The sequence below is a fragment of the Apodemus sylvaticus genome, chromosome 1 (assembly GCF_947179515.1).
Source record: "Apodemus sylvaticus chromosome 1, mApoSyl1.1, whole genome shotgun sequence".
Lineage (NCBI taxonomy): Eukaryota > Metazoa > Chordata > Mammalia > Rodentia > Muridae > Apodemus > Apodemus sylvaticus.
Window position 1 is genome coordinate 71,924,969 of NC_067472.1, and position 25,388 is coordinate 71,950,356.

General features: G+C 43.9%; 2 protein-coding genes across 3 annotated transcripts in view; one reads left to right on the forward strand and one right to left on the reverse strand.

The window, feature by feature from the left end:
- Positions 1-2,222: 2,222 nt before the first annotated feature.
- Positions 2,223-7,927, forward strand: Mmp21 (matrix metallopeptidase 21). The gene is made up of 7 exons (XM_052174484.1): positions 2,223-2,384; positions 3,257-3,788; positions 4,926-5,065; positions 5,303-5,444; positions 6,435-6,692; positions 7,291-7,463; positions 7,628-7,927. Exons 1-7 carry the CDS (start codon positions 2,223-2,225, stop codon positions 7,925-7,927), a joined length of 1,707 nt encoding a protein of 568 aa, XP_052030444.1.
- A 1,506-nt stretch (positions 7,928-9,433) lies between these two features.
- The window catches only part of Edrf1 (erythroid differentiation regulatory factor 1), a 34,136-nt gene continuing 18,181 nt past the window's right edge, over positions 9,434-25,388 (reverse strand). The window contains exons 16-25 of one of the 2 annotated variants that reach the window (XM_052196624.1): positions 24,371-24,559; positions 23,889-24,089; positions 22,276-22,494; positions 20,383-20,606; positions 18,465-18,623; positions 18,157-18,306; positions 16,892-17,045; positions 14,228-14,343; positions 12,508-12,659; positions 9,434-11,046 (exon numbers count right to left, since the gene is read on the reverse strand). In XM_052196624.1, the coding sequence (XP_052052584.1) occupies positions 10,878-11,046; positions 12,508-12,659; positions 14,228-14,343; positions 16,892-17,045; positions 18,157-18,306; positions 18,465-18,623; positions 20,383-20,606; positions 22,276-22,494; positions 23,889-24,089; positions 24,371-24,559 (1,733 nt within the window). In that variant the 3' untranslated portion in view covers positions 9,434-10,877. Of the gene's footprint in view, positions 11,050-12,507; positions 12,660-14,227; positions 14,344-16,891; positions 17,046-18,156; positions 18,307-18,464; positions 18,624-20,382; positions 20,607-22,275; positions 22,495-23,888; positions 24,090-24,370; positions 24,560-25,388 lie in introns of both variants that reach the window. The other variant, XM_052196615.1, reaches the window with a different exon arrangement.

Consider the following 25,388-nt stretch of genomic DNA (forward strand, 5'->3'; position numbering starts at 1 on the left):
GATTTACTTATTTTATGTATATGAGTACAGGGTTGCTGTCTTCTGACACACCAGAAGAGGGCATCAGATCCCATTACAGATGGTTGTGAGCCACCATGTGGTTTCTGGGAATTGAACTCAGGACCTCTGGAAGAGCAGTCAGTGCTCTTAACCACTGAGCCATCTCTTCAGTCCCAAGTACTTTGATCTTGAAGAAATCATTGTAGGAAAATGTGATTGTTTCTGTTTGTTACCTATAGAGTTGTTTTTTTCAAGGAGCTTAAAGCCTTTGCATGACTTTGGTCACAAATGGTCCCAGAACACCTGACAGGTCTTTCATTATTGAGCGTTGCAAACAGTGCACAGTAAGGGCTAACGCTGCAGGGGAGTGATGTTTTCCTTCAGGAAACTATAGATTAGATTGGGGGCTTTGGGATGAGGAACTTGTTTTACCCAAACAAAAAACAACTTTTGTGTAATAATCAATAAATAGGCATTTGAGGGCTCTTTTACAATCGGTTCACAGAAGCTGGATCTCCCCACTGCCCACAAGGCTGTAATCCATCTTTCTTCATTGACCCGTGACAGCTGGAGGCCATTGTCCAGGGATCTCCATATCACCCTGTGATCACACAGATGCACACCGTGCAGGAATCACCCGTGAACCTTCTCTGCTGCTGGTCACCTTAAAGCAGAATGAGGAACAGGTCTCTACTAGTGAAAGGACAGAATTATCCTCTCCAAAAGAAAACAGGCCAGATTTCAGGATTTTCGGAACTGACCATTTCGGGGTTCTAAAAAAGATGGAGCATTTGACAATGATGCGCGCAAGCGGTTGGATGCTGGACTCACCGTGGCAGGTGCAGGGCTGATGGCAGAGGGAGAGGAACCACCTGAGGTGGTCTGAAAAGAAAGTGGAAAAGATGATGAAAGCGGATGATGAAAGGGGGTGCCACTGCGCCTAGGGAGGCTGAAGGGGAGACAAGGCCCACTGACAGGCAGCAGAGCAGGAGGGTCCTCATGGCTGGTGGGGAGGGCATTTCCTGAATGTTGCCTCCATACTGCAAATGCCTCACGTATGCGCATCCATCTCCAGTGCCAAATGGTCCAGATCACAGAGGGGCCTCAAGCTGGGCAAGGCAGGCCTTGGGTGCAGATGGGGACTGTGAGATCCCAGGCTCAGCTCTAGACTCCAGGGACTGAGGCCCACCTCCTTTACTCCTTCCAGCTATATGTGGTATGTGTAGGCCTCAATGGTTCTAATTTACCCTCACATAGACTGGCTGACCACAGATTGGGACTCCACAATAAGTAGCTGTACTCAGGAACACCTGGGTACCCAGGGCTTTCTACAGAGTTGTGACACCATGTGCAATGTTCATACACTTTACAGACATACACATATGTGTCTGCAAGAAAATTCAGCATGGTATTGCCCACCGCAGGAAAACTCTTTTTCTTGCACTGGTTCTAAAATCCCTTTGCTATATGTTGAGCAGACATTCTAATTTTTAAATTACGTTATTTATTATGTATTTGGGCAGTGAAAGTTATGAAGGTAGCACAGGTAGACACACCCATGGAGATCAGAGAACAACTTGCAGGAATTTGTTCTCTCCAAACATGTGGGTCAGGGGATTGAATCTAGGTCATCTGGTTTGGCAGTAAGAGCCTTTACCTCCTGAGCTATCTAGCCTACCCTAGAGAAATAAAGAAAAACCACTAGTAAGAAAGAAAGAAAAAGTAAGTAATGTCTAAGAAACAAATTAACAAGCCCTAAGCCCCAGACCACCCAGGAAAAGGAGACTTGAAACAAAACTGAAGGTTATGAAGGTTTTGAAGGTTATAACGCCATAGGCGGGGTCCTTAAAAGCACGTGGTCAGCACGTAGGCTCTGCCTTGCCACAGCACAGGTGGCCACACCTAACACTTCTCCCTCAGTTCATTTAGGAGCAAACTCAACCACTAAAGTCAACAGAGGAGAACAATCCACAGGTCCACCACTCAGAAGTACTGTGACCCAGACCTGAAGGAAGAGGAATTGTCACACCCATGAGAAAAGTGGCCCTGGGGTCTTCAAAGGCAGCTCACAGTGGGCCTCAGAAGCAGCCTCCTAGCAGGCACACTTCAGAGCTGGATGACAAAATGCTTGCTTGCTTATAAAAAGGCCCCATCATGCCCTGCTCCTTAGGAGGGGAGACAGGGACGCAGCAAGGTAGGAGGACCAGAGTCCCAGTGAAGCCATGCTTGCTGCCTCTGTCTTGCGTCCGACACTGCTGCTCTGCTGGTTAGTTGCACCCCAGCCCACCCAGCCTGAGAGGCTCTTCCACAGCCGGGACCGTTCGGACCTGGAGCCATCTCCCCTGAACCGGGCCAAGCCCATTGCTGACCTCCATGCTGCTCAGGTAAGAGATGCACAGAGCAGCAGCATTTGCATACAGTATACATTACACACGCGCGCACACACATATGTAGAGGCCAGAGCATAGCACGGAAGGATAGCTGTGCAGAGGCAGAGAGCCCCTTAACCTGGTGCCATCTTCATGGAGCTGGGAATGAAACCTGGAGCCTTGTGCACGGTAGGCAACCACCTCTACCTCTGAGTTGCACCTAGTTCCATCTGATGTTAACCCTAGAAGCATCAGTGTCTAGGCAGGATCAAGCCTGCAGAGAGCAGCTTTAAATGTCACCAGACATCATGTGCTGCTGTCAGAGTCTAAGGCATTATGCTGGTGGCATCTCTCGGTTGGCCTCCTGCCAGCCTGGGTATACAGAGAAAGGACAGGCGCAGCAAGGATCCCCGCAAAGTGCTCTTGAGTGACATCTACTGGTTCTCCAGTCATGGTTCTGAAGTCTGGTACTTACCTTTAGCAGACAGATGATTAAGATTTCCCCTAAACTTCTGGCTCCAGGGTGCCCCTAAGTGTGGAGGGCAGTGAGAAGTGATGATGGACCAAGCTTTCCTTTAAGGGCACCCCTACAGCCCCTGCCTTCCCTGCCCCCGCATGCTAGAAACCCACCAGCCCACACAGTGTGTGTCCACCTCCAGCCTTGACCTCTGCTGTGGCCTCTTCCCTCCCAGTCCCACCACCTGGCTGGCTTCAATTCTGCCCCTGCAGAGGCCATGTGGCACCCATGACTTCACTCTGTAGACCCTGGATAAAGTCCTTTTATCTCTAGCTTGACTCTGTGTATCTCCCTCTTCCCAACCACCACAGCACAGGAAAAGTCCCAGCAGGAGGCAACCTTATGAACTTAGGGCTTCTCTTTTCCACAGAACTTCCTATTGAAATATGGCTGGTCAGAGGTGCCTAGCCCAAAGGAGTCGGCAGGGGTCCCTAAGGGCTTCACCTTGGCTCAAGCTGTGCGTAGATTCCAGAAGGCGAACAGACTGCCAGCTAGCGGGAAACTAGACTCACCTACACTGGCTGCTATGAACAAACCACGCTGTGGGGTTCCTGACACACGGTTGCCCTCTCAGGCTGCCCTACCAACCCCATCAGGCCTGCCAACCCCTCTAGGTCTCCGGCCCAGGGCCCGACAAAAGCGCTTTCTTCAAATGCTGCTGCCCAAGCCAGATGGGCAACAGAAGGACACCTCAGACACTGGGGCCAGCAGGGCCTTCTCCAAGAAGACACTGACCTGGAGACTAGTGGGAGATGCCTACAGCAGCCAACTCTCTGGGGATGAGCAGAGATACATCTTCAGTCTGGCCTTCAGGATGTGGAGTGAGGTGACACCACTGGACTTCCGGGAGGACCTCACTGCCCCTGGCCCCATGGTGGACATAAAGCTGGGTTTTGGGAGAGGTAAGAGGGGTGCAGATTGGGGATCCCTTCCTGCCTACTCTGCAGGCACCCTCTGATTCTTCCACCAAGGTCCCAGTATCATACTTAGGGCAACCTGGGCTGATCTCAGCTTGATAGCCTTGCTGCCCAGAGGGGTGTGGTTCCAATAACACCCGAGGGGGTAAAGGGGTTCTACTCTGTGGATTTTAAGGTCTTAGCTGTTGGGATTCACATGCCTGGAGCACAACACCCACCCTCCTGGTCACACAGAGACACAGCAGGCACAGCGTACTGACCTGTGAGAAGACTTATTATCCATAAAGCCACCCTACCTCTTGTTGGCAGATTGGACAAATAACCTGTCTTCCACAGCCCATCTGTGACTAGAGGTGTTCCCATCCACCTTGCTGTTCTTACAGGTTAATTTCCTAATTCTAGGGTCCATAAGACATGGTGGGTAACAGAAGTAACAAGGGGACCCAGCTCTCTCTCTCTCTCTCTCTCTCTCTCTCTCTCTCTCTCACACACACACACACACACACACACACACACACACATGGGGGGAGAGAGAGAGAGAGAACGCACAGCATCTAGATGTTTCTAGTCTTTTGTGGTTTTTTTTCCTTTTTTTTAAAAAAAAAAAAAGATTTATTTATTATAGGTAAGTACACTGTAGCTGTTTTTCAGACACCCCAGAAGAGGGCAACAGATCTCATTACAGATGGTTGTGAGCCACCATGTGGTTGCTGGGATTTGAATTCAGGACCTTTGGAAGAGCAGTCAGTGCTCTTAACTGCTGAGCCATCTCCCCAGCCTAGGCTTTCCGCCCCGCCCCCTCCCCCCCAAGATGAGGGTTTTCTTATGTAGCTCTGGCTAATCTGGAATTCCCTCTGTAGACCGGGTTAGCCCAGAATTGAGATCTGCTGGTTTCCGCTTCTTGAGTACTGGAATTAAAGACCTTCGACAACAGGCCCTGCTTATTTCTAGTCTTTATAGCCTCACAGTTTATAGACACCAGGCAGCTCAGTCTGCATCCACAGAGGTGCTTCCACAGGGCCCTTGCTCCAGGAAGTTGTGGTGTTGTCAGAGTGTGTGCTGTTAGAGGGACTCAAGAAGGGCACCTTCACTCACTGCTCCCCACCCGTCTCCCCACATCAGGTCGGCACCTGGGCTGTCCACGGGTGTTTGACGGGAGTGGACAGGAGTTTGCACATGCCTGGCGCCTGGGTGAGATCCACTTTGATGACGACGAGCACTTCACTCCTCTCTCCAGTGACACAGGCATCAGCCTTCTCAAAGTAAGAGGCTCCAGCTGCTGTCAGGAAGACAAAGCACACTAGCCCAAGTTCAGAAACTTGGTGTGTGCATAGCCTTCTAGAAAGTTTAGCAAATCACTGGTTCCCCCAGTAGTCACCGTTTTTCTCCTGAACAAGCACAACTCTGCACTGGGGACAGGACAGGCCTCTATAATTTAGTGACTGATCCTAGCACCATCAGGTTTGGTCCTACACCTGTGGTTTGTGTTCCCCTCTTAGGTAGCTGTCCACGAAATTGGCCACGTCCTTGGACTGCCTCACACCTACAGGGAGGGATCCATAATGCAACCAAACTACATTCCCCAGGAGCCTGCCTTTGAGTTGGACTGGTCAGACAGAAAAGCAATTCAAAGACTGTATGGTAAGATGGTCTGGGGCAGACCCTGCCCGGAGGGTACTGAGGCTAAAAGCCAGTGTGCTCTGCTCCATGCTCAGTAGGAGGCTGATCCCCAAATGGGTTGCATGTCTGAAGAGCTGTCCTCAGAATGTCTGCAGGCTTTTAAAATGATCACACTAGACCACACAGGGCTATAGGCGAAGAGAAACAATCCTTTTTGTGCCTTCTCTTCTCCTTCCGCACTGGTGAGGGCAGAGGGATATCATGGCTTTTAGATACCCAGGGCTCTCCATGCCTTAGCACCACAGAGCTATGTGCATGTAAAACTACTATAAGAAGCTGTGTTTCTAGGCATCAGCCTTACTGCAAACTTTCAGTGGTTATGCCAGGCACTGCTGGCTATTTAATAGAAATGGTGGGGCAGAGAGATGGTTTGGCAGTTAAGAGCATCTTCCAGAGGCTCAATTTCCAGCACCCACATCTGGCGGCTCATAATCACCTGTAATTTCAGTTCCAGAGGATCCAACAACACTCCTGGCCCCTGTGGGCACACACACACACATATATATAATTAAAAGGCCAGTCTTTAAAAATGGAAGAAAAAGGTTGGTTATAGCACAGGTACCCAACAGGAAGGAAAGCACTTCCATTCCTAGACCCTCACATCCATCCCAGTTCTATGTGCTCCCACTGCTGACTTCCAAACCTGCTTCAGCCACATTGTCATTCTCCAGCAGAAACATGGCTGTGTGTGCGCCCAGAACCAAGCATCTTTCCTCTCATGAAACCACAAACGATGGAGAGGCACAAACCAGCTGCACTTAGGGAGGTCGTAGAACTGCATCCAAACTGCTAAACTTCCTAAAATTCAGCCTACTTCTTGCTGTCTCCTGTGATGCTTTCCTTTAAGGCATTCCAACAGGAAGTGCTAGTCACATAGTATCTCCATTCCAGACAATTATGAATGTTGATGCTTACAGTGACAACTGGCTGCATTTTTTTTTCTCTATTCAGGTTCGTGTGAGGGATCATTTGATACAGTGTTTGACTGGATTCGCAAGGAGAGGAACCAATATGGTGAGGTGAGGGTGAGGTTTAGCACCTACTTCTTCCGCAACAGCTGGTACTGGCTCTATGAAAACCGCAACAACAGGACTCGCTATGGGGACCCCCTCCAAATCCTCACTGGCTGGCGTGGAATTCCCATGCAAAGCATTGATGCCTTCGTCCATGTCTGGTCATGGGGAAAAGATGAGCGCTACTTTTTTAAAGGTATTAATGCTTCAGGTGTGGTTCTATTTCTCTTACTGAACTTGTACTTAGGATATTTCCAGCATTTACCAAGGAATCCATTGTAATGTACTGGTAACCACTGGTTTCCATTTGATTAGGCAGACTGTAGGCTCAAGGTGGGCTATATCCTCTGATCTTAGGAAAGATAGGTAGTCACCAAATGAATAAACTTTGTTAGGTGCCTCTACCATAGGAAAAAATGGTCTGTGACTAAGACTCAAGATACTCCATGGTGTTCATAGCTTTCACTGAGGCAACTAGCATCCTAACACAGCAGTGATGGGCCAAACATTACCAGGGTCAAACTGGAAAGTCCTGGGAGGCTTGAGCAGACGGCTGAGTGAGAATGTCCTGTTTCTCTGGAATCATGGGAACGGACCATGCAGGGCTGACTTAGGACCTATTGGCAGCTGCCCTTTGGAGTGACACGAAGCAAAGTGGCATGCCAGGCTCTCAGGACGGTGGGCGAAATCTCACCTGGATGGAGTTTAGGAGTGCTGGGCATATCTGGCCCATGCCATATTTCTTAAAGTCTGGGATTAATAAATCACATTGACAATTTTGGGTTGGCTCTCAGGAAACCTATACTGGAGATATGACAGTGAGAATGACCAGGCACACGCAGAAGACGAACAAGGAAGGAGCTACCCTAAACTGATTTCAGAGGGATTCCCTGGCATCCCCAGCTCCCTGGACACTGCCTTTTATGATCGGAGGCAGCAGTTAATTTACTTCTTCAAGGAGTCTCTAGTAAGTATCACTGCATCCAACTTCTTAGCTAAGATATCCTCATCACTTCAGATCTGTGGGACACCGGCAGCTCATCAGATGGAAACATCTAGAACTTGATGTCTACAGATCCAGTGCGAAGTCAGATGGTTAACAGTCATCTGTCTATCTGCTTTACTTTGTAGGTATTTGCATTTGATGTCAACCGAAACCAAGTACTTAATTCTTATCCCAAGAAGATGAGCCAAGTGTTTCCAGCAATAATACCACAAAACCATCCATTCAGAAACCTTGACTCAGCATACTACTCCTATGCACACAACTCCATCTTCTTTTTCAAAGGCAACTCATATTGGAAAGTAGTTAGTGACAAGGACAAACAGCAGAACACTCGGCTTCCTCTGAATGGCTTATTTCCAAAAAAATCTATTTCAGAGAAGTGGTTTGATGTTTGTGATGTTCATACCTCTACACTGAACATGTAAAGAGAAGAAGAAAATCAAGACTAGGACTTAGGAACAGCTTTAAGAGAAAGTGTCAGCCTTCTCTGCAAAGTAAACAAACCAGAGTCTTAGTAGCTAAAGCAGATATGCCTTCCTAAGCTAAACCAAAGAAAGCAAGCATTACTTGAACTTTAAAAATAGGTTTAAGGAACAGTTGCTGGGCAAAACTTTTTAGAAACATCAAAAGTTTACCCTAGGGAATCCCCATCTTTTCTTTTGATGCCACATGAACTATATTCAGTCCCAATAGTGCCACCAGGGGTCCCACCTTTGTGTGGTACAGAAATGGCTCTTACAGCACTTAAACAGAGTTCTGGTCTGGGATAGGGGACAGAATTAAAATTAACTGTAAAATGTGTCAAAATGACATGTTTAACATTTGACTGTAGGAGTGGCTTTGATGCTGTCCTGTTCTCCAATTGGTTCTTGATCTATCAGTAAAGAAACCATAGGCCAATTGCTGGGCAGAAAGAATAGGCGGGACTTCCAGGTCCCTAGAGGAAAAGAGACAGCTGAAAGGGGAGTTCCACAGGCTTCTAAAGGAGAAAAGTTGAACAGAGATGTAAGGTCTTGGGTGGAGCGGAGGTGGGGTTGGTGATGTGACTGAGCAACTAAGTTTAGGGCAGGCAGGAAGTGTGGAGATAATATTGATAACAGCAAGTTTTTCCAGGTGGAGATAGTAGCACCCAGCAATTGTACCAAAAGGCAAGCTGAAAAGGAACAACAGTTTGTGTGTCTTTTATTCATGGATTCAAGGAAAGCTGGGTGGGGGCTGGAAGTGCAGTCTGTTCACGGAGCTTAGGTGGGGTAACGAAAGCTACACTAAACGTGACATGAACCAAAGGTCTCCAAAGTATTTGAGTGACACAACAGATATTCCCAGCACCCACAACATTATGTCTGCACTCTGACAATTGCCTCCTACTGCTGAATGCACAGGGCTTCCCACTAACTGGCTCTGCAGATCATGGTTTTTCTGGTTCACTGTAATTTGTGTTCTGTCCTTGCAGAGCAGTGAACACTTCCCTGTTTCTGTCCTTCAGGCCAGGCCACAACAGGGCTCTGGAAGCTAGCTGGGTAACTGCATTTTACCTACTCTACAGGCACTAACCCTTTAACTTCCACACAATATGGCTTATGAATTCTTTAGTTTGTTTTTTCAAGACAATGTTCTTCTGTGTAACCCTGGCTGGCCTGGATCTCTCTCTAGACCAGGCTGGCCTGGAACTCAGAGATCTGCTTGCCTCTTCCTCCCAGGTACTGAGATTAAAGGCATGGGCAGCCACCCCCCATCCCCTACACCCCCTGGGTTGGCTTAAATTCTTAACACACAAAAGCCAATGTCATATATGATGATGATATCTGAACAATGAAACTGAAAAAGGTTCAGAAACCTGAGTGACCAGGCCAGAGTCTTCTAAAGGAACAGCTAAAACACATATACTTCAGGAGGCTTTAATTAAAACCAACACAAATAATTACAACACATTTGAGAAGTATCTTTTATTTCTCCTGCAGAAATTTTCATGTTATTGCTATGACAAGGGAAAGAGCCAGAATTTCTACTTCCTTGCTTAAAATCCATTTTCCTCCTATCAGAAGGCTTTTCAGCTAAGGAGAGGGGCTTGAAGACAAGTAGTCTTAACACCACAGACTGTTTCTAGGGAAGCAGGGAAATTCTGTTGAGTTCATCTGCTTCAGAGGCGCTATGCTCAGTGGAAGCAGCCGAGGGCTCTCCAGAGGAAGGATGGTGTCACCGTGTGCACTCGCTGCAGGGCAAAGGACACAGCAGTCCTGAAAAGGGACTGATGAGTTGGCATCAAAGCTTTAAGGGTTGCAATGATTAATTCTTGTAAACAGATGCAAATTTGCTCCAAAGACAATGCAAACCAAACAGGAACTAGACAAACAGGGAGAGAATCTGCCTTGCTGCAAGGGAGACCTGCTTGCTCCAGTGACAGAAACCCACGGCTGCAAGTGGGGCTGGTATGGGAGGGGATGCAACAGTGGCCAGACACCAGAGTATCACCCAAGCAGAAGAGTCTGCCTGATGCAAATGCTGCACTTGCTTGAAACTGTTACAGCTTTACAGCCACACATGCAGTAGGCATTAGACAAGGTCCCCAGAGCAGCAGGGCACAGCAGAATGTCCCAGGAGCATGAATAGTATGGGAGACCTGTGCCTTGAACATTAGGATCTACGTACTTTGTAAAGTTTTAAAATCATAAGCAAGCAGATCAAATCATAGCAGTGTGAAGAATGCAAATGGGAACTACCAAGGTATTTTAAATAAATAGCTTATTTATTCAAAATAGTTCTCTTACCTTATTCACAGTTTCAAGTTTGAATGAGAAAGTGATAGTACCTAATCTTTAACAATGTCTCACACAGTCTAAGAGAAGCGAGTCCTTTCAGAGCATGCACTGAAAGGAGACCTGCGCAATTTTCAGTCTTCAAAATCTCCTGCGCAAACCACAGTTTGGAAAGGGTACACTTTTGTGTCACTTAGAAGGAAACACTGATGTGCACTGTTACTACACGCCATTTGAACCTGTGAAATCACTTGAATAAGAGTTCCCTTGGCCAGAGCAACATTTTATCCAAAATAATCTCATCTTACACTTAAGTGTTTTAACATACTTCAAGAATATTTGCAAGTCTCATCACACCACAGGAGGTGTTATCACTGAGGATCCATGTACTTCTCAAAGAAATACACTCAGAAAGCTTTCAGTTCCGTTATAGTTTCTCACCTTTCACAGGAAGAAGCCAAACCACCCCACATCCTCTGCCTGCCACAGGAAGTGAGTATCCACTGTGGACCTGATTAAATGGCATTTCTTCATATTTAATAAGTCTCAGCACCGAGTGGACAGAACAGCTCCAGGATGGGAAGGCACTGACAAAACAGTCCTCCGGCACCACCTCAGGTCAGGGGACAGCACTGCCACTCGATCCGCTGCTACCTGCAAGCTGCTCCAGCAAACAGATGACAACTTCAATTCTCTCCAGCAGAGTTGAGTTTCTGTTGGCAGTCGCTCTCAAAAGCTGGGAGTAAATCTGCTTGTTGGTTTGGAGGACTACGTCTTCTTCAGTGTTACTGCTGAGATTAAAAACAGACAGGTGAAGGGAATAGAGAGCGAGGCTGGAAACAACAGGCACTTCCTAAAGTATCTGACTTATTTATAGCTGTTGAGTAAATCAGAGAAAGACCCCTGCGTTAGCAGCAGGTGCACTGGGAGAAGGCACAGTGAGCAGCCACAAAAACATGGTCAAGGTCAAAGAATACGTCCCTGACAAAGCTGAGTGACGTTGGGGCTGATTACGCATGGAGAGGCCACGTGGCCACTCTGCTCAGCAGCACCTGTCTCAACGAGTAGCTGAGCTCTGCTCATAGATCCTGATCCAGCTTCTTACAACCTGTGTAGCTCATGCCTTCTTTAACCTATTGACACCCACTGAACTGAAGTTACTACTTCAGTCTCCACATGTCAAACAGATCGTTTACCTCTTAGGATAATTAGCTGGTTTACCTTATCTACCATTTTACTAAACACTTAATGTTCTTATATGAACTCAATGGAATACCTGGCAGGTGAAACCTCTCAAACAGACCAACCAGCCTCTGCTGCCCTAACAGAGTCTGGTTTTCAAAACTTCTGAGTAAATATCTGTACAGGCAAGAAATAAAGAACAGCTAAGCTGGGCAGAGATGATAGTGAGGGGCTACCTCATGGGCTTGAAACGACCACTGTTAATGAGAGAAGCACTAAGAGAAAATTCTAAAACTACACAAGACTGGATTGCTTAACATCAGCAAGAAGTAACATATGGAGTGATAGACTTCGTTGCATTATGGCTGTGGTGGACACAAACTTTTGGAATAAATAATAAATGCTGTCAAAGCACAAAACACTGAGTCACATTGTGTATTAATTAAAACATAAAACAAAATTACTTTATCTGTACCCCAAGATAAAATAGTAAGACAGATTTAACTAGTAACAATGATGTATGTGGGTACATTTTTTTTTTTTACTTTTATCTGTTTTCCTTGTTCTGTAATATGGGCTAGACTGCACTTGTGCTTGTATATCATGCTTCTGATTTAGTACTTGGTATTCAGTTTCAAGTTAATGATACCAAAGAACAGCTCTGGTGAAACAGCATACTGCACACATCAGCAGAGGAACCTGGGCACCCTGGCTGTGCCTCAGATACTCTAACATTCTACTATTTATCTTTAAACGTGCAACTGGCCCTCAGTATCCACATCCTAGCCCTGAATTCACATCAAAAACATGTTTATAAGTGTTACTACAAACAACTTAGGGTCTTCATTCCAAGGCTACTTGTCTCTCCAATATCTTATTTACTCTATGAAAATGCAGTAGGCATATGGACATGATTCTTAACTAACAAAGAATAGTACTTAATAATTTTGCATCTTCTACACACAACATAAATACAACCTGTTCTTTATATCAAGAGCAGGAACTCATGTTCTTTTCATAGGTTAGGAGTTAGAAAAGAAGGTTCAATAAATAACCAAGTAATTTACCTCATTTTCCTTTTAGATGATGACATCAGTTTGATGGATTGAAGGAGAAGGAATGACAGACGAGATTCAAATATACTAAGGAGTTTGATTACTTCTTCTTGATTAAGATTAGGTGATGAATCAGCAGCCGATGTAGTTTCATCATTCTTAGGCTAGAGACAGCACAAAGTTACTTTACCTAAGCTGCCCTCCTCCCATGCTTCATATACAGTGAAGGCTAAGCAGCCTCTTCAAACCCAGCAAACTATGGAATCATCAACAGAAAGCAGACCCAAAAGCTCCCTGATAAAGATACAGTTAAGGCCCCACACCTAAGAAATCACTGACATAAAAGAAACAAATCCTACATGGAATTTCATGACTTCCCAGCACTGACCGGTTGCTACAGAAGCAACATAGAAACAGGTATTGCCTAGCCAGGACCCACCAAGGACAGAAGTAAGAGGTGGCAGGAACCTGGGTCACAGTCAGCAGAAATGCTGGACTATGCTGCAGGGTTTGTGCAACAAATGCTTCTGGGCAGTCATCTGGGACTTAGAGAGTATAGCCTTCCCTGCTCTTGGAGAACAAAGGCAAAGACATCTCCAAGTCAAAAAGAAAACCTTTCGAGGGAGGCTCTGAAACTTTTAACAAACAGGTCCCTTCGTAACTATGGTTCAGTAAAGACTGGAGTCAGTAATGCAATCATGCAAACGCAGCTGCTGTGCTTTGAGGCTCTTGTGTAGTATGTGGCTGTGAGCTGATGAACTTGGGACATGGGCACAAGAAAAGGTAACTGAACTGCTGGGCCTCAGCATTGTCAATGCTGCCTCTGGAGAGTGTACCAGGTAAGTGTAAACTAAAGTTCCCAGGGGTAGGTGGGTGTGGGACCTGCATATGTGTTAAAGATTCTACAAGGCTAACTGACTGATTAGAACTTCCATGACTGTGAAGAGCTAGAAAGCTGCAGGTCAAATCATCCTGGGCTATTGTTAGTGCCCTTCAAAGACATTCACTGCCCACCTGTGTCTGGCCTAACATCCATCCTTGTGATAATGAGGTAAATCCTTTTGGAATGTACTGACAGAACCCTAGCTTCTGCCAACCCAATGATTAAGGATGCCCTCAGGTAGCTGAGGCCTACCTAAAACAGAGATGTCCCTGCTTTCTTGTAACTTGTCTGCATGATATTCCCACCAATGTATTTATAAAGTATGCCTTTCTTGGTTCTACTACTATATGATTTCAGGAAACTGGTAACACTCATCTGTATTCCCAGGCATGATCAGCCACGTGGCTGCAGAATAAATGATCTCATTCTTTCTTGGTGACGAGAGCTATGTCTCTGCATCAACACTAGGCTAGGTCTTGTAAATTTAAGTTATTACAAAGAGGTCATTTCATACTCTGTCCCATTCTGCAAGTGGCCTGTTCCCTTTCCATTTCACCACGCTCAACATGGTTAGAGAACCTTCACCAGGACAATGGTGCCATCTACTTGGATTTGCTAATTTGGATCACAATTATGGGCCAATGAGCTTCTTTGCAACAACTTACCCAGCCTCCAGTATTTTGTTATAGCACACAAATAGACTAAGACTTTTAATTACATAAAAGCATTACTAATTATATTTTTATGTAGTGATACACATATATACATACATTCATAAGTATGTGTCATATGCCTGTTACATACATTTACCATTTAGCATTAGACTCATAAAATGTTTTCTACAGTTACCTGGTTACATTCCTCTACAAGCTCCTTCCGGATGAGCTGGAACGCATGCTCAGTTTTCACCATAATATCAAGTGCCCCAGATAAAGTCTTTAACTTTCCAACATTGCTATTCTGACCTAAAATAAAAAACACAAATGATCATTAGGAAACTATAAGCCTATGAAGTCATCCAATGTTAATGATACTGACTTTCAGCAGTATAAAGGCAGCGTGTGACAATCCGAACAAACCAAAAGACATCTTGTTTACTAGTTGGAAAAAACAATCAAAACACTCAGCCTACCCAATACATTATACTACAATAATACCTTTAACTTTTTTAAGTGGTTGCAGTAATGTTCACTTGCCTCAGCATATGGCTCTATATGATAAGCATACAATCTCTCTGGAATAGGAGCTAGTATCTAAAGTATTAGGTTACAGGGGACCAAGAGATAAGAGCCTGTGATTCAAAGACCATCCCATTATTTAGTTGTGTGAAGTTGGTAGAGTCCATGTAGTCCTCAATTCTGGCTGTCCTACTGTAAAGTATCACACTTTTTGTTCAAAGGTAGATCAGGTGAGGATTATACTTGTCTACATCTCTCAGCCACTACAAGACACCTCTACCTGCTCTCTGTTCACATTCAGTGTGTATAGTGCACTGCTGTGAATAAAGGATAAATCTCCATAGACAGATTGGCCATTTTCTATGCCTCTCAAGGTCTTCTATAGGTCTTTACAACAGTGCAATTTCTATGGAGTCCTGGGCTGCAGAGTGAGAGCTTATCTTCTAGAGAGGCTGGAGGCTAAGCTCTACCATGCACCCAAATTCTAAATAAACACAGTGGACCCCACGAGTGGTAGAACTTTCTGGATGGTAGTCACTGGAAGTTACACATCATTGCTGGGATGAGGTTGGCTCAGTAATACCTGCACTGAGAACACAATGAGAACTTTACTTCTGGGGCACTCCTGCTCTTTGTTGGCTGATTTTGCTGTAGGAAACAGTGAATTTTGGGTCCTTTTGCAAACCTCTAAACCCCACAGATAGTGTCAGAGTCCTTAAGTGTGCAGGAAGCATCAGAAGTGAAATTGGGCATGGGAATTCCCCACCTGTTAATGCTCACCTCTTTCCATTACAATATAATCTACAACCTTCAAAATAGCGCACTACCTAGAAAGTCAATAGACAAATAGGATGTCAATGTAGATGTGGCACCTGGAAGGTAAGCCACTGACTATGTGAACTAACTGCCTTTGGGAAAGAAGCAGACAACAGAGACATAAGGAAAGTAAGCAGGAGCCTCATGCACTAGGGCAAACTAAGATGGAGTAGTATCACTAATTACAATGCTTAGTAATGTTGCTGATAAACTCCACAAAGCTGGCTAACTATTCCCTTCTCTTTAGTATCGCCATAATTTTCCCAAGATATTTATAGTACTAAAATGGTTCAAAGTGTTTTACTAAAACATTATTTTATTGTAACTGTGAGGGGAGGTACATTTGTGTCATGACACATTTGGAGATCAGATGGTAACTTGTGGGTCCCGGGGATGGAACTTAGGTCATCAGATTTGGCAGCAAGTACCTTTACCTGATGAGCTATCTCATTGCCCCTAAAATGTTTTCCAAATGCAATTAACTACACCTATCTGTGTGTGCAGTGTCTATTCTTTCATAAAAATATGTTCTAATCATAAAGAATTCAAATGTCAGAAAACTGCAAGATGCAAGTGAAGGTTTACCCAGAGCCTAATCCATCTCCTATACATCTGCCATGCACACACACTCACGGGGAAAAAAAAATGAAGAGAATAGTTTTAGAAATGGTAATGAATCCATTTCTAAATGAGGCTACAGGAAATGATTCTCCTATCCTCCCAGGGTCCCTATATACAGGAAATAAACCTGTAGTTTCTTATTCTCAAGGGCTCTGTATCTCACACAAACTAAGTCACACATATTTAAAGTATAAATTAACATCTCTAATCAGACTGCCTGGGATCACAAACAATTCAGATCCTGCCTCCCCATTCTGAGGTAGGGCACAGACTTTACAGGCTGAGCATCTTTAATTCTAACATCAGATATCAGGCACACTCCAAACTCCAAAACTTTATAAATTTTAATTTTGTAATATTAAAAAAATCAAGATGAAATAAAAATTAGTTGGTGTACTTCAAACAATAGCTGCCTTACCATATAAGAGGTCTCAAAAGCTGGCAGTGCAGGCAAGCTGAGAGTCTGGCAAGAACCCTAGGGTGGGACCCTGGGAGCACTAAGTGGTCAGAATGAGCATGTTCTCTCATTCTCTGCTGTGAAGACGGCATACAATGAAGTCCTCTCACTTCCTGTCACCCTTCCCCATTTGCTCATCTATCTGAGCTCAAGCAGCATCCGTTCTACCATCAAAGCCCCCCCATCCCCGTGCCAGTTCCATGGGAACCATGGTTTCCATGCTGCTGCTTCTCCACCCAAAACTTTTCATACTTAAAGCTATGCATAGTATTCATTTCTCTAGGTTTTAAAAAGCATTTCAAAACATGTAGGGAAAGCTCTAACCATGGGCAAATTAACAGGAAAATGTCCTGTTTATATATCCAAGAGCCACACACAGCACGGCCTCTAACATGATGCAGAAAAAACAGCTAACACACACATCTGAGAAGTCAGACTTACTGCTCATCTGAAATTCTGCAAACGCCACCCTTTCTAACTGCACTCTAAGCAGTTCACAGGGAGCATCTCTGAGAAGCTGAAAGAGCTTTGCGGCTTTGCTGTAGTGGAGATCGGCCAGCACTCGGTGCTGCTTCCTAAGATGCTCATCACCAACCTACAAATAAAAATATGATAAAACAAAGTCCCAAGGCTGGGGTTTCAGTATTACCACTCAATTCTGCCTGCATTGCTGAATGCATTTTATTTTTTATAGTGTTATAAGTTTTAAGTTCATTAATTTAAAATATTACTTAGTACCTGCTAAGGGAAATAATAAAATGAAGCAGCAGACTAGAAACTCTGAGTTCTCAGTTCTCTACTATACTGTGAGTTCTAGGCCAGTCTGAAATGACATAGCGGGTCCTTGTCTCAAAAATCTAAAGGGACAAAAGGAACAAAATTTGACCAAAAAAAACCAAAGGGCTCCATGCATTAGAGACAGGGTGTTCAATGACAGGCAGTAAGCCATGGGAGGAAAGGCGGTGTAACTCCATCCATCAAGTTCTTTACAAATCAAAAACAAAACTACAACTTATTCAGTTATAAGATACAGAGAACCTAAACACGAGAGACCATCTGGGACACGGTAACTCGTCAGTAGGAAAGCCCAGGGCTCTACAGAGTACTCTTCCAGTCTCTGGTCTCCAGAGAAGTCATACTGGTGCTTCCCTCACAGTCCTTCAACTGTGTCCGTGCTTTACTTATACTTCCCAGATGCTTTCATGTGCCTTTCCCATCTCACAGAGATGAGAGGGCTGTATTTTAACTCTTAATTATGTAAATGTGGAAGAGGAGTACTCAGCACACGCGTGCAGAAGGATGCAGAAGGCTGCAGAAGGCTGCAGAAGGCTGCAGTGGCCAGAGGCACTATATCCTCCTGGATCTGGAATACAGATGGTTATAGGTTGCTGACTCTCTCACTCCTGCCCTGGGAAGTCTTTTAAAATGTACACAGAACTACTGCTATACAAAGTTTAACTACATTCATAACAAATATTAAGTAGTATGTCCAGGAAAATATCTGATTCCCACACTAAGACACAATAATTTACAGTAAAGTACATGTGATGGATGGAAAGGGAGACGCACTGACATGCTAAGTTCTTCTAAAGCAGCCACATCAGCTAACAGGAAGAGGTGTCATATAAAATAGACACAAAGCATTGCCAAGCTCACAGGATACTTTTAAATAAATGAAGCATGGGATTTAATCTGGATGGTCACACCTGGTTCCTCAGACAGCTGTGGTACATGGAAGCCAGCCTGTGATGGATGGTCGCAGCTCGGTACTGACAGAGGGGCTGCCGAGCAGTTGCTGAGTCAACATCGCAGTGCTTCAGGGACTTCATCATAGCCTCGCTGACTTCTTTCTCAATCTGCTCAGATTTCAGTGGGGAAGGGGAAGAATAAGCTTATAACTTTTTTTTACAAGCTCTCACATTAAATACTGCTTGTGAAAGATGACTGATATGCAATATTAAATGCAGGAATAAGTAGTGTTGACTTCAGTTTAAAAACCAGAAAATCTTATCACCTGCTCCTGAGCTTTTCTGGACAATGGAGCATAATCTTGCTGTAGAGTCGCCATGGTGAAGTATGTAGTGGACAATTCCCAGTTCACAGAATCCCAAACAACTGGGTGCATGTCTCTCGTTCCCAATGACCTCAGAGCCTTCAAATAGTAATCAACGGCCTGTGAAGAGGGCAGGTGTTAAACATGTGCAAAAAGCATACTGAAATGAGACATGCTTCAAACCACTCAGACATCAACTGAATCTGGGAGAACTAACTAAAGGACAGCATCACCAAGGGAGGCAGGACAATCAACGTTAAGTACTTTGTAAAGAGATGACAGAATGCCCCTTCAAGGTCTGCCCTTGGTGCTGCTTTCTGACTCAGGCTGATGCAGAAGGATGGACTTTGTTGGGTTTTTTTCCCCCAATTCTGAAGGAAAATTACTTTGTATAACTAGTCAATTATGAAAAAATTACTGTAGTGTAAAAATTAATTCTTTCACCTTCATCTTCAAATACTGGCTACGGTATTCTCACAACAGTCACATTAAGCTCCATCACCCGCAATATTTATTACATTTCAGGTAAGTGTTTGTTTGTTTGTTTGTTTGTTTAAATTATTTATTTATTATATGTAAGTACACTGTAGCTGTCTTCGACACACCAGAAGAGGGCATCAGATCTCATTATGGATGGTTGTGAGCCACCATGTGGTTGCTGGGAATTGAACTCAGGACCTTCAGAAGAGCAGTCTCCAGTCCCCAGGTAAGTATTTATTAACTGTTCTGGATACACAAGTGTTTTTTTAAAGTCACTTTTATTTTAAAATGTACTATACCAGGTATATTTTCCATTGAAGGCTAAATTTAAAGTTTCAAAACAGATAATAATTTGAGCACTCATGCCTTTTTATGAAAATTTTATTTTTATTTACTTAATCTGTGTATACATGTATATATTAAAGTCAAAGACAACTTGTAGGAGCTGGTTTACTCCTTTGACCATGTGAGCTAAGGGAACTGAACTGCGATCATCAGGTTTGGTGTCAAGTGCTCTTACCTCCTGAGCCACACAGGCTCATTTCTTGTACTCGCTTTCTCCAACACTTGAGACAATGTGACAATTTTGTAAGTCAACCCCTATCTCTGCAAGATAGCTTGTAATCCTCCTGCCTCAGTCTCCTAATAGCTAGAGATACATGAGTGCAACAAGCAGCCCTGGGTCATTCCTTAGACTGATATTTAGTGTATATCTGTATCTACTCTATGTGCAGGGGTACATGCAAGGGCAAGGAAAGAACAATCAGTCCTCAGAAGCTGGAGTTATGGGCAGTTGTAAGCTGTCCTACATGGGACCTAACCTCTGATCCTCTGGAAGAACACCAGGCATTTCCAATTGCTGAGTCATGTCTTCTGTGCCATGTTCAATTTTTCATGTACTATAAACTATGATTTTAAAATAAAAACAAACTTACTGAGCATTTACTTTAAAAGGTTATTTGCTCTTTTGCATATTCAAGTTTCTTAACCTTTCTTTATATCTTAAGGATGTATTCACCTCTGACCTTCCTGTCATTTGTGCTCTGATCTGAGCTACTGTGACCTGCTTCTACATTTACACTCTGATGTACATTTCTATCTCCTATGCTAGCTGAGATACACAGACTTCCACCTGCATCTTCTGATACTTTCCAAGTTTCTCTATGCCAATCTTTAGTATCCTGAACTCTAGCTGCATCAGCACCATTTACCTAAGCATCTTTCCCCCAACAGTTCCATAGGTCATCCTCAGCACTAACAACCTACTGTTCCTACGAGCTGTCTGCTCCTTTGCCATCACAATGTTTTAATCATCTGTAGTTTACTTAGTGGAGCAAAGGACAAGTTCAGATGGATGAGAGTGAATATATAAGGCCTGACGTGAAGGCAACCACCTTACCTTGCCGTAATACAAGCCCTCTTCTGGAGAAAACTCCCGTTTGAACTCATCCTCTGCACCGCAGTGTGCCTGTGCACAGACCCGCATGAGTCTTCCAGTGTTGCATAGCAGAAGGGCAGCATTTGTAGCATCATCAATCGACTCAAAGTTGTGAATCCCCTTTTCAAAACAAGAAAAGCTTTTTTTCCACAATTGTTGCTCTGCAGCAGACACAGATTTGCTCACTTCACAAAGAAAGAAAGAAAACAATTGCATAAGCAGACATCAGTGTGAACCCAACAGGGTCAACTGCATCACTCACTCTCTTCGATGCCTGTCACATGAGGAAACACATTCTTCAGGAGTCACTGGCGTAAAGCACTAACTCCCACTAGCTTACAATGTGACAATACTTAGGATCAGACCTTTAAGAGGTGATTAAAATTAAATGAGGTCATTAAGAATGAGACTCTGGAGCCGGGCGGTGGTGGCGCACGCCTGTAATCTCAGCACTCTGGGAGGCAGAGGCAGGCGGATTTCTGAGTTCCAGGACAGCCAGGGCTACACAGAGAAACCCTGTCTCAAAAAAATCAAATCCAAAAATAAATAAATAAATAAATAAATAAATAAAAAGAATGAACGAGACTCTGATCCAATATGACTTGGGAAAACGACACCAAAGGTATGCACAGAGAAAGGGCCTGAAAGGCAAGAAAAGAAATCTGAGACAAATCCAACCCTGATGTTGCCTTGACCTTGGACTTCCAGTATTCATAACTGGGAAGTATAAATTCTAATATTTAAGTTACCATCTGAGGTACTTAGTAGTCCCAGCAGATCAATACATTTAATTGCAGCCATTCAAAGCCAACCAAGTAAAGACACTTGAGCAAAGGACTACATTGTTAAGCTTCAAACACACATCATGATTCCAATTGAGTTTTAAGAGGCTATAGTTTATGTTTTATATAGTCCTCCTGGATTCTTACTATATACCACATGCTCTCCCACTGACAAACTCCAGATGTCACTTAAGCACTCAGGTTCTCCCACCAACAATGAACTTTCTAGAGCATCATTTGTATCCCCTGGGCCAAGCACAGTTCACAACTTAGCAAGCATAGATGAGTTCAGTTTATCTGTGGCCCTCAGTTCCAGTCAGGCCCCTTCCCTTCTCAAAGCACCTAGTCTTTCCACTAATAGCCCCTCTAATGGCTTCAGCTACTACCCTTATGGGGATGCTTTTCAATCTGAGGAACACCATCCCTTTACAGCTCTCAGCACATTTATAATAACCTACTAAATTAGATCTTTCCACACGTACAATCCACTGATATAAAAAAAATCAACCCAGTACAGCCTGAGCCTCTACTCACTGCTTCCTGAACTTCATGTGGAGTTCTGTGGTAGCAGAACTGCTGCGACCCTCATCCCAGGCTCCTGTGCTCTGCACACTAGTGCTCCAGAGCCTTCCCTTTGTCATGGTTGCATCCAGAGGTCCTTTTCAGGGACTGCCAATGCAACTGTATCATCTTTCCCAAAGCCTTCAAATATCCTAAAACTGGGACAAACAGCTTCCCCATCCACTGCACTGAATGTATGTATCTTTTAGCACATTTCCCGGAGATCTGCATTTATAGCAGATTTTTCAAGTGGAAGAGGTACTAGGTGCACATCCAACACAGAACCTGGCACACGGCTAGCTGTCCAAGCTGCTTCTGATTTGAAAGTATGAAGATACTGGAAAGAATGAATCCCAAGGAGCAATGTTTTTTCTAGTTTTATTTCTTAAGATTCTCAGCAGAGAACATTGTGATTACACATCCTCAGGTTCCAGTTCTTTGCCCCACCCACAAACAGTACAACTGATTCTCCAGTACAACTGGGAATGAAGAGGCCATAGGAGACACTCACCTACTCGCTCACTCTGCAGTGCAGCAGCCTGATTCATGTAGAACACACCGATTTCATTTCTAATGTTTCCCATTCTCTTCAACACTTGTACATAGTGTTCTGGATTCTGACTTTTTAAGTCACTGAATTGCAAGATTTCATTAGCAGCCTCATAACATTTACAACTAACTGAAAGTTGACTTTCTAAGTCTGTAGATAGATCTGTTGCCCATGCAAATCCTTAAAAAAAAAAGAAAGAAATATCAGGACAAGTGATGTTATGAACCCTTACTCCTTAATACCTGTAAGTGCCTGTCATTTTAGGTCAAAAAGAAAGTGCAATACAGTGTAAATACAGACTCCATCAATACAACAAAAATTGTATCACTGTAAAATGTCTATTAATAAAATGGTATTTTCCTAGAATATTCATGTTTGCTCAAGATAGTATTTTTCTGTCTATAAATACCAGCTACTTCTCCCACTCAGACCTTCCCAGGCTACTGGTACAGACTAAAGGTCTCTCCTACAGTCAGAGAGCCTTGCTACTTGCTATGCTTGACTGATGGGACAGCTCCTGAAATAGAGCACATATCAAGCTATAGCCACCAAAGAGGCTGCTGGGTGATGGTAGACTTAGCACGGCACTCCAGCTAAGGGGAATGTGGTACTCCTGCTGTGACACCAATGCATGGGGGAACATCACAAAGTATTTTAAGTAAAATAACTGAAGAGATAAATAAAATCTCTAAGGATTTTCCCAATGTGACTATTAAAATAATTATTTTAGAAAGGGAAGAAAGGGTAAAAATACTAGGAAATGATACATCTCTCTCTTCTAGTATCTACATTAATTGTCACCAAGAACGATATTGCATCACACTGAAGTGCGTTCACATGGCTGCTCTAAGCTGAAGAGCGTGCTCCTGCGGTTAGACTACTCTCTCTCCTTAGAACAGAAGATAAGGCATATGGTATGAGCTAACTTTCTCTTAGCTCTGTGGGCTTATTCATAAGGTACTTAACTCACTTTCACCAACCATTTTTCCTTTCTCCCCAAAACCCAGGCTTGCAGAGTTGCCTAGATGTGTATCCACAAAAATCTCATCAACTGTTTCTCTGAAAATTATTTGATACAAACACATAGGATGGTACTCTTTGTTTTTTAAGACACGGTCTCACTATGTATTCCTTTTTTTTTTTTTGAAGATTTACTTATTTATTATATAAGTACACACTGTAGCAGTTTTCAGATATACCAGAAGAAGGCATCTGATCTCCTTACAGATGGCTGTGAGCCACCATGTGGTTGCTGGGATTTGAACTCAGGACCTTCAGAAGAGCAGTCAGTTCTCTTAATCGCTGAGCCATCTCACCAGCCCCCTCACTATGTATTCCTGGCTGTCTTGGAACTATGTAAATCAGGCTGGCCTCAAACAGAGATCTGCCTGCTTATCTCCCTTTGGTGGATTAAAGGTATATATACAACCACACTTAGCCATAGTCAAAATTTACAACTTGAAAAGGAAGGGTATGGAGCACTCAATCAAAGGCTAATGTTCTTGACACTTCTGCAGCATACTTCCTGAGCTGAACAGATTCTCCTACTGTGAACAAGGAAGATGCATGCATACCCTGGCAGCTGGACTCTCTGTGGAGACTGTGGAGGATCTCCTGGTCTTCTTTTGTCTGGTAATTAAACTCCTCAAGGTGTGCTGCTCTGTTATTTGCGTTCTGGGCCAGCATGAGTTGGATGTCGCCGCAGAGTGTCAGGTATTGAGAGAGAAACAGCAGCACTTCAGAAAGCATGTTGGTGCAGAGGCAGCAGTAAGTATCTGTTTGAACAGTGGTAAGAAGGAGAACCCCCACAGATGTTAGAACTGATACTCCTGGTAAACGTGAAATCTGTGCTGTGATAGCCACGGTCCACAGCAAGTGGCACAGGGCTTCACATACTTCACACCAAGATATTATAACAGTAAAAATAAAATGCAACATGCCAGAAGGTGCTGCTTTAAAATTGAATTTTTTAAGGAAGAGTGAAGATTCACTATGACTCAATGCTTTCCTCCCTCCAGGGCCTTCAAGACATACTTCCTCAGTTATGGTGGCTTACCATGGCTCTGTAGAGCTAGCTTAATGTATCTCAATGCTCTTCCATACTTCTGAAGACTCATGGCAGCATCTGACAAAATGTAGTAGGCCTTTGATGACTTGAGAATTAGCTGAAGTTTCATTTTATGTTGCCAAGAACCAGGGGTCATTCCAGACTGCCCAGAACAATTTCCCTTCTGAAGGGAGCCCACTGTAACAAAGAAACATCACATTTTGTTTGAACTTAAGTCTCGATAGAAAATAATAGCCTGACTCAGGTACTACTGGCAGGCTGAGACTGGTAACTTATGGCAGGAGAAGAAAGCAGCAGTGTCATGGCATCTTTGTGTAAGACTTCTAAGGTCTTCGGCTTCCCCATCAGTCACTGTCACTTTCAACATGGAAGTTACACCTGCCAGCTATCTACAATTTCTGCATCACACTAGCAAACAGTATATACATTGTAAAACAGAGCCTGTCCCCAGATATCAGACCAGCTTCTCTATTCACGTACTAAGTTGTTTCCCCAGCATTCTTCCTGGCCCATATCCACTACTGATCAGCTAAAGCCATTTCCTACCTGTGGCCTGCGAAGATGCTTGCTCTTCCCTGATCCTCACTGTACTTTATCATTTTCTCTATCAAGACCACTGAAGTTGCCAGGTATGGTGACTCATGTCTAACATCAGCACTCAAGAGTCTACATTTTGAGGCCAGCTTGGAGTACCAAATGGCAACCCTGTCTCTTTGAATCCACAACACAAAACCCAATCCCACCGAGGTCCAGCCTCATTACTGTCTTCATTCTGTGAAATGATCATTTTTACATTTTCATGTGTCATGGTACCAGGCACATAAAACTGTGACACAAAGTTAAAGGAGTACCTTGCTAACATATACTGCACCAGAATACTCTAACTACACTAATAGGATCCAAATACTGTGAAATAAAGAACATTCCCACCCCATCGTTTAACTTTTCTTTCGTTTTTTTTTTTTTTTTTTGATCACTTTAATCAATGCCACACAATTTTTCAAGG

Coding starts and splice junctions, on each gene's coding strand:
- Mmp21 (XM_052174484.1), top strand. CDS start 2,223: ATGCTTGCTGCCTCTGTCTTGCGTCCGACACTGCTGCTCTGCTGGTTA. Junction 3,789..4,925: donor AAAGCTGGGTTTTGGGAGAG/GTAAGAGGGGTG, acceptor TCCCCACATCAG/GTCGGCACCTGGGCTGTCCA. Junction 6,693..7,290: donor TGAGCGCTACTTTTTTAAAG/GTATTAATGCTT, acceptor GTTGGCTCTCAG/GAAACCTATACTGGAGATAT.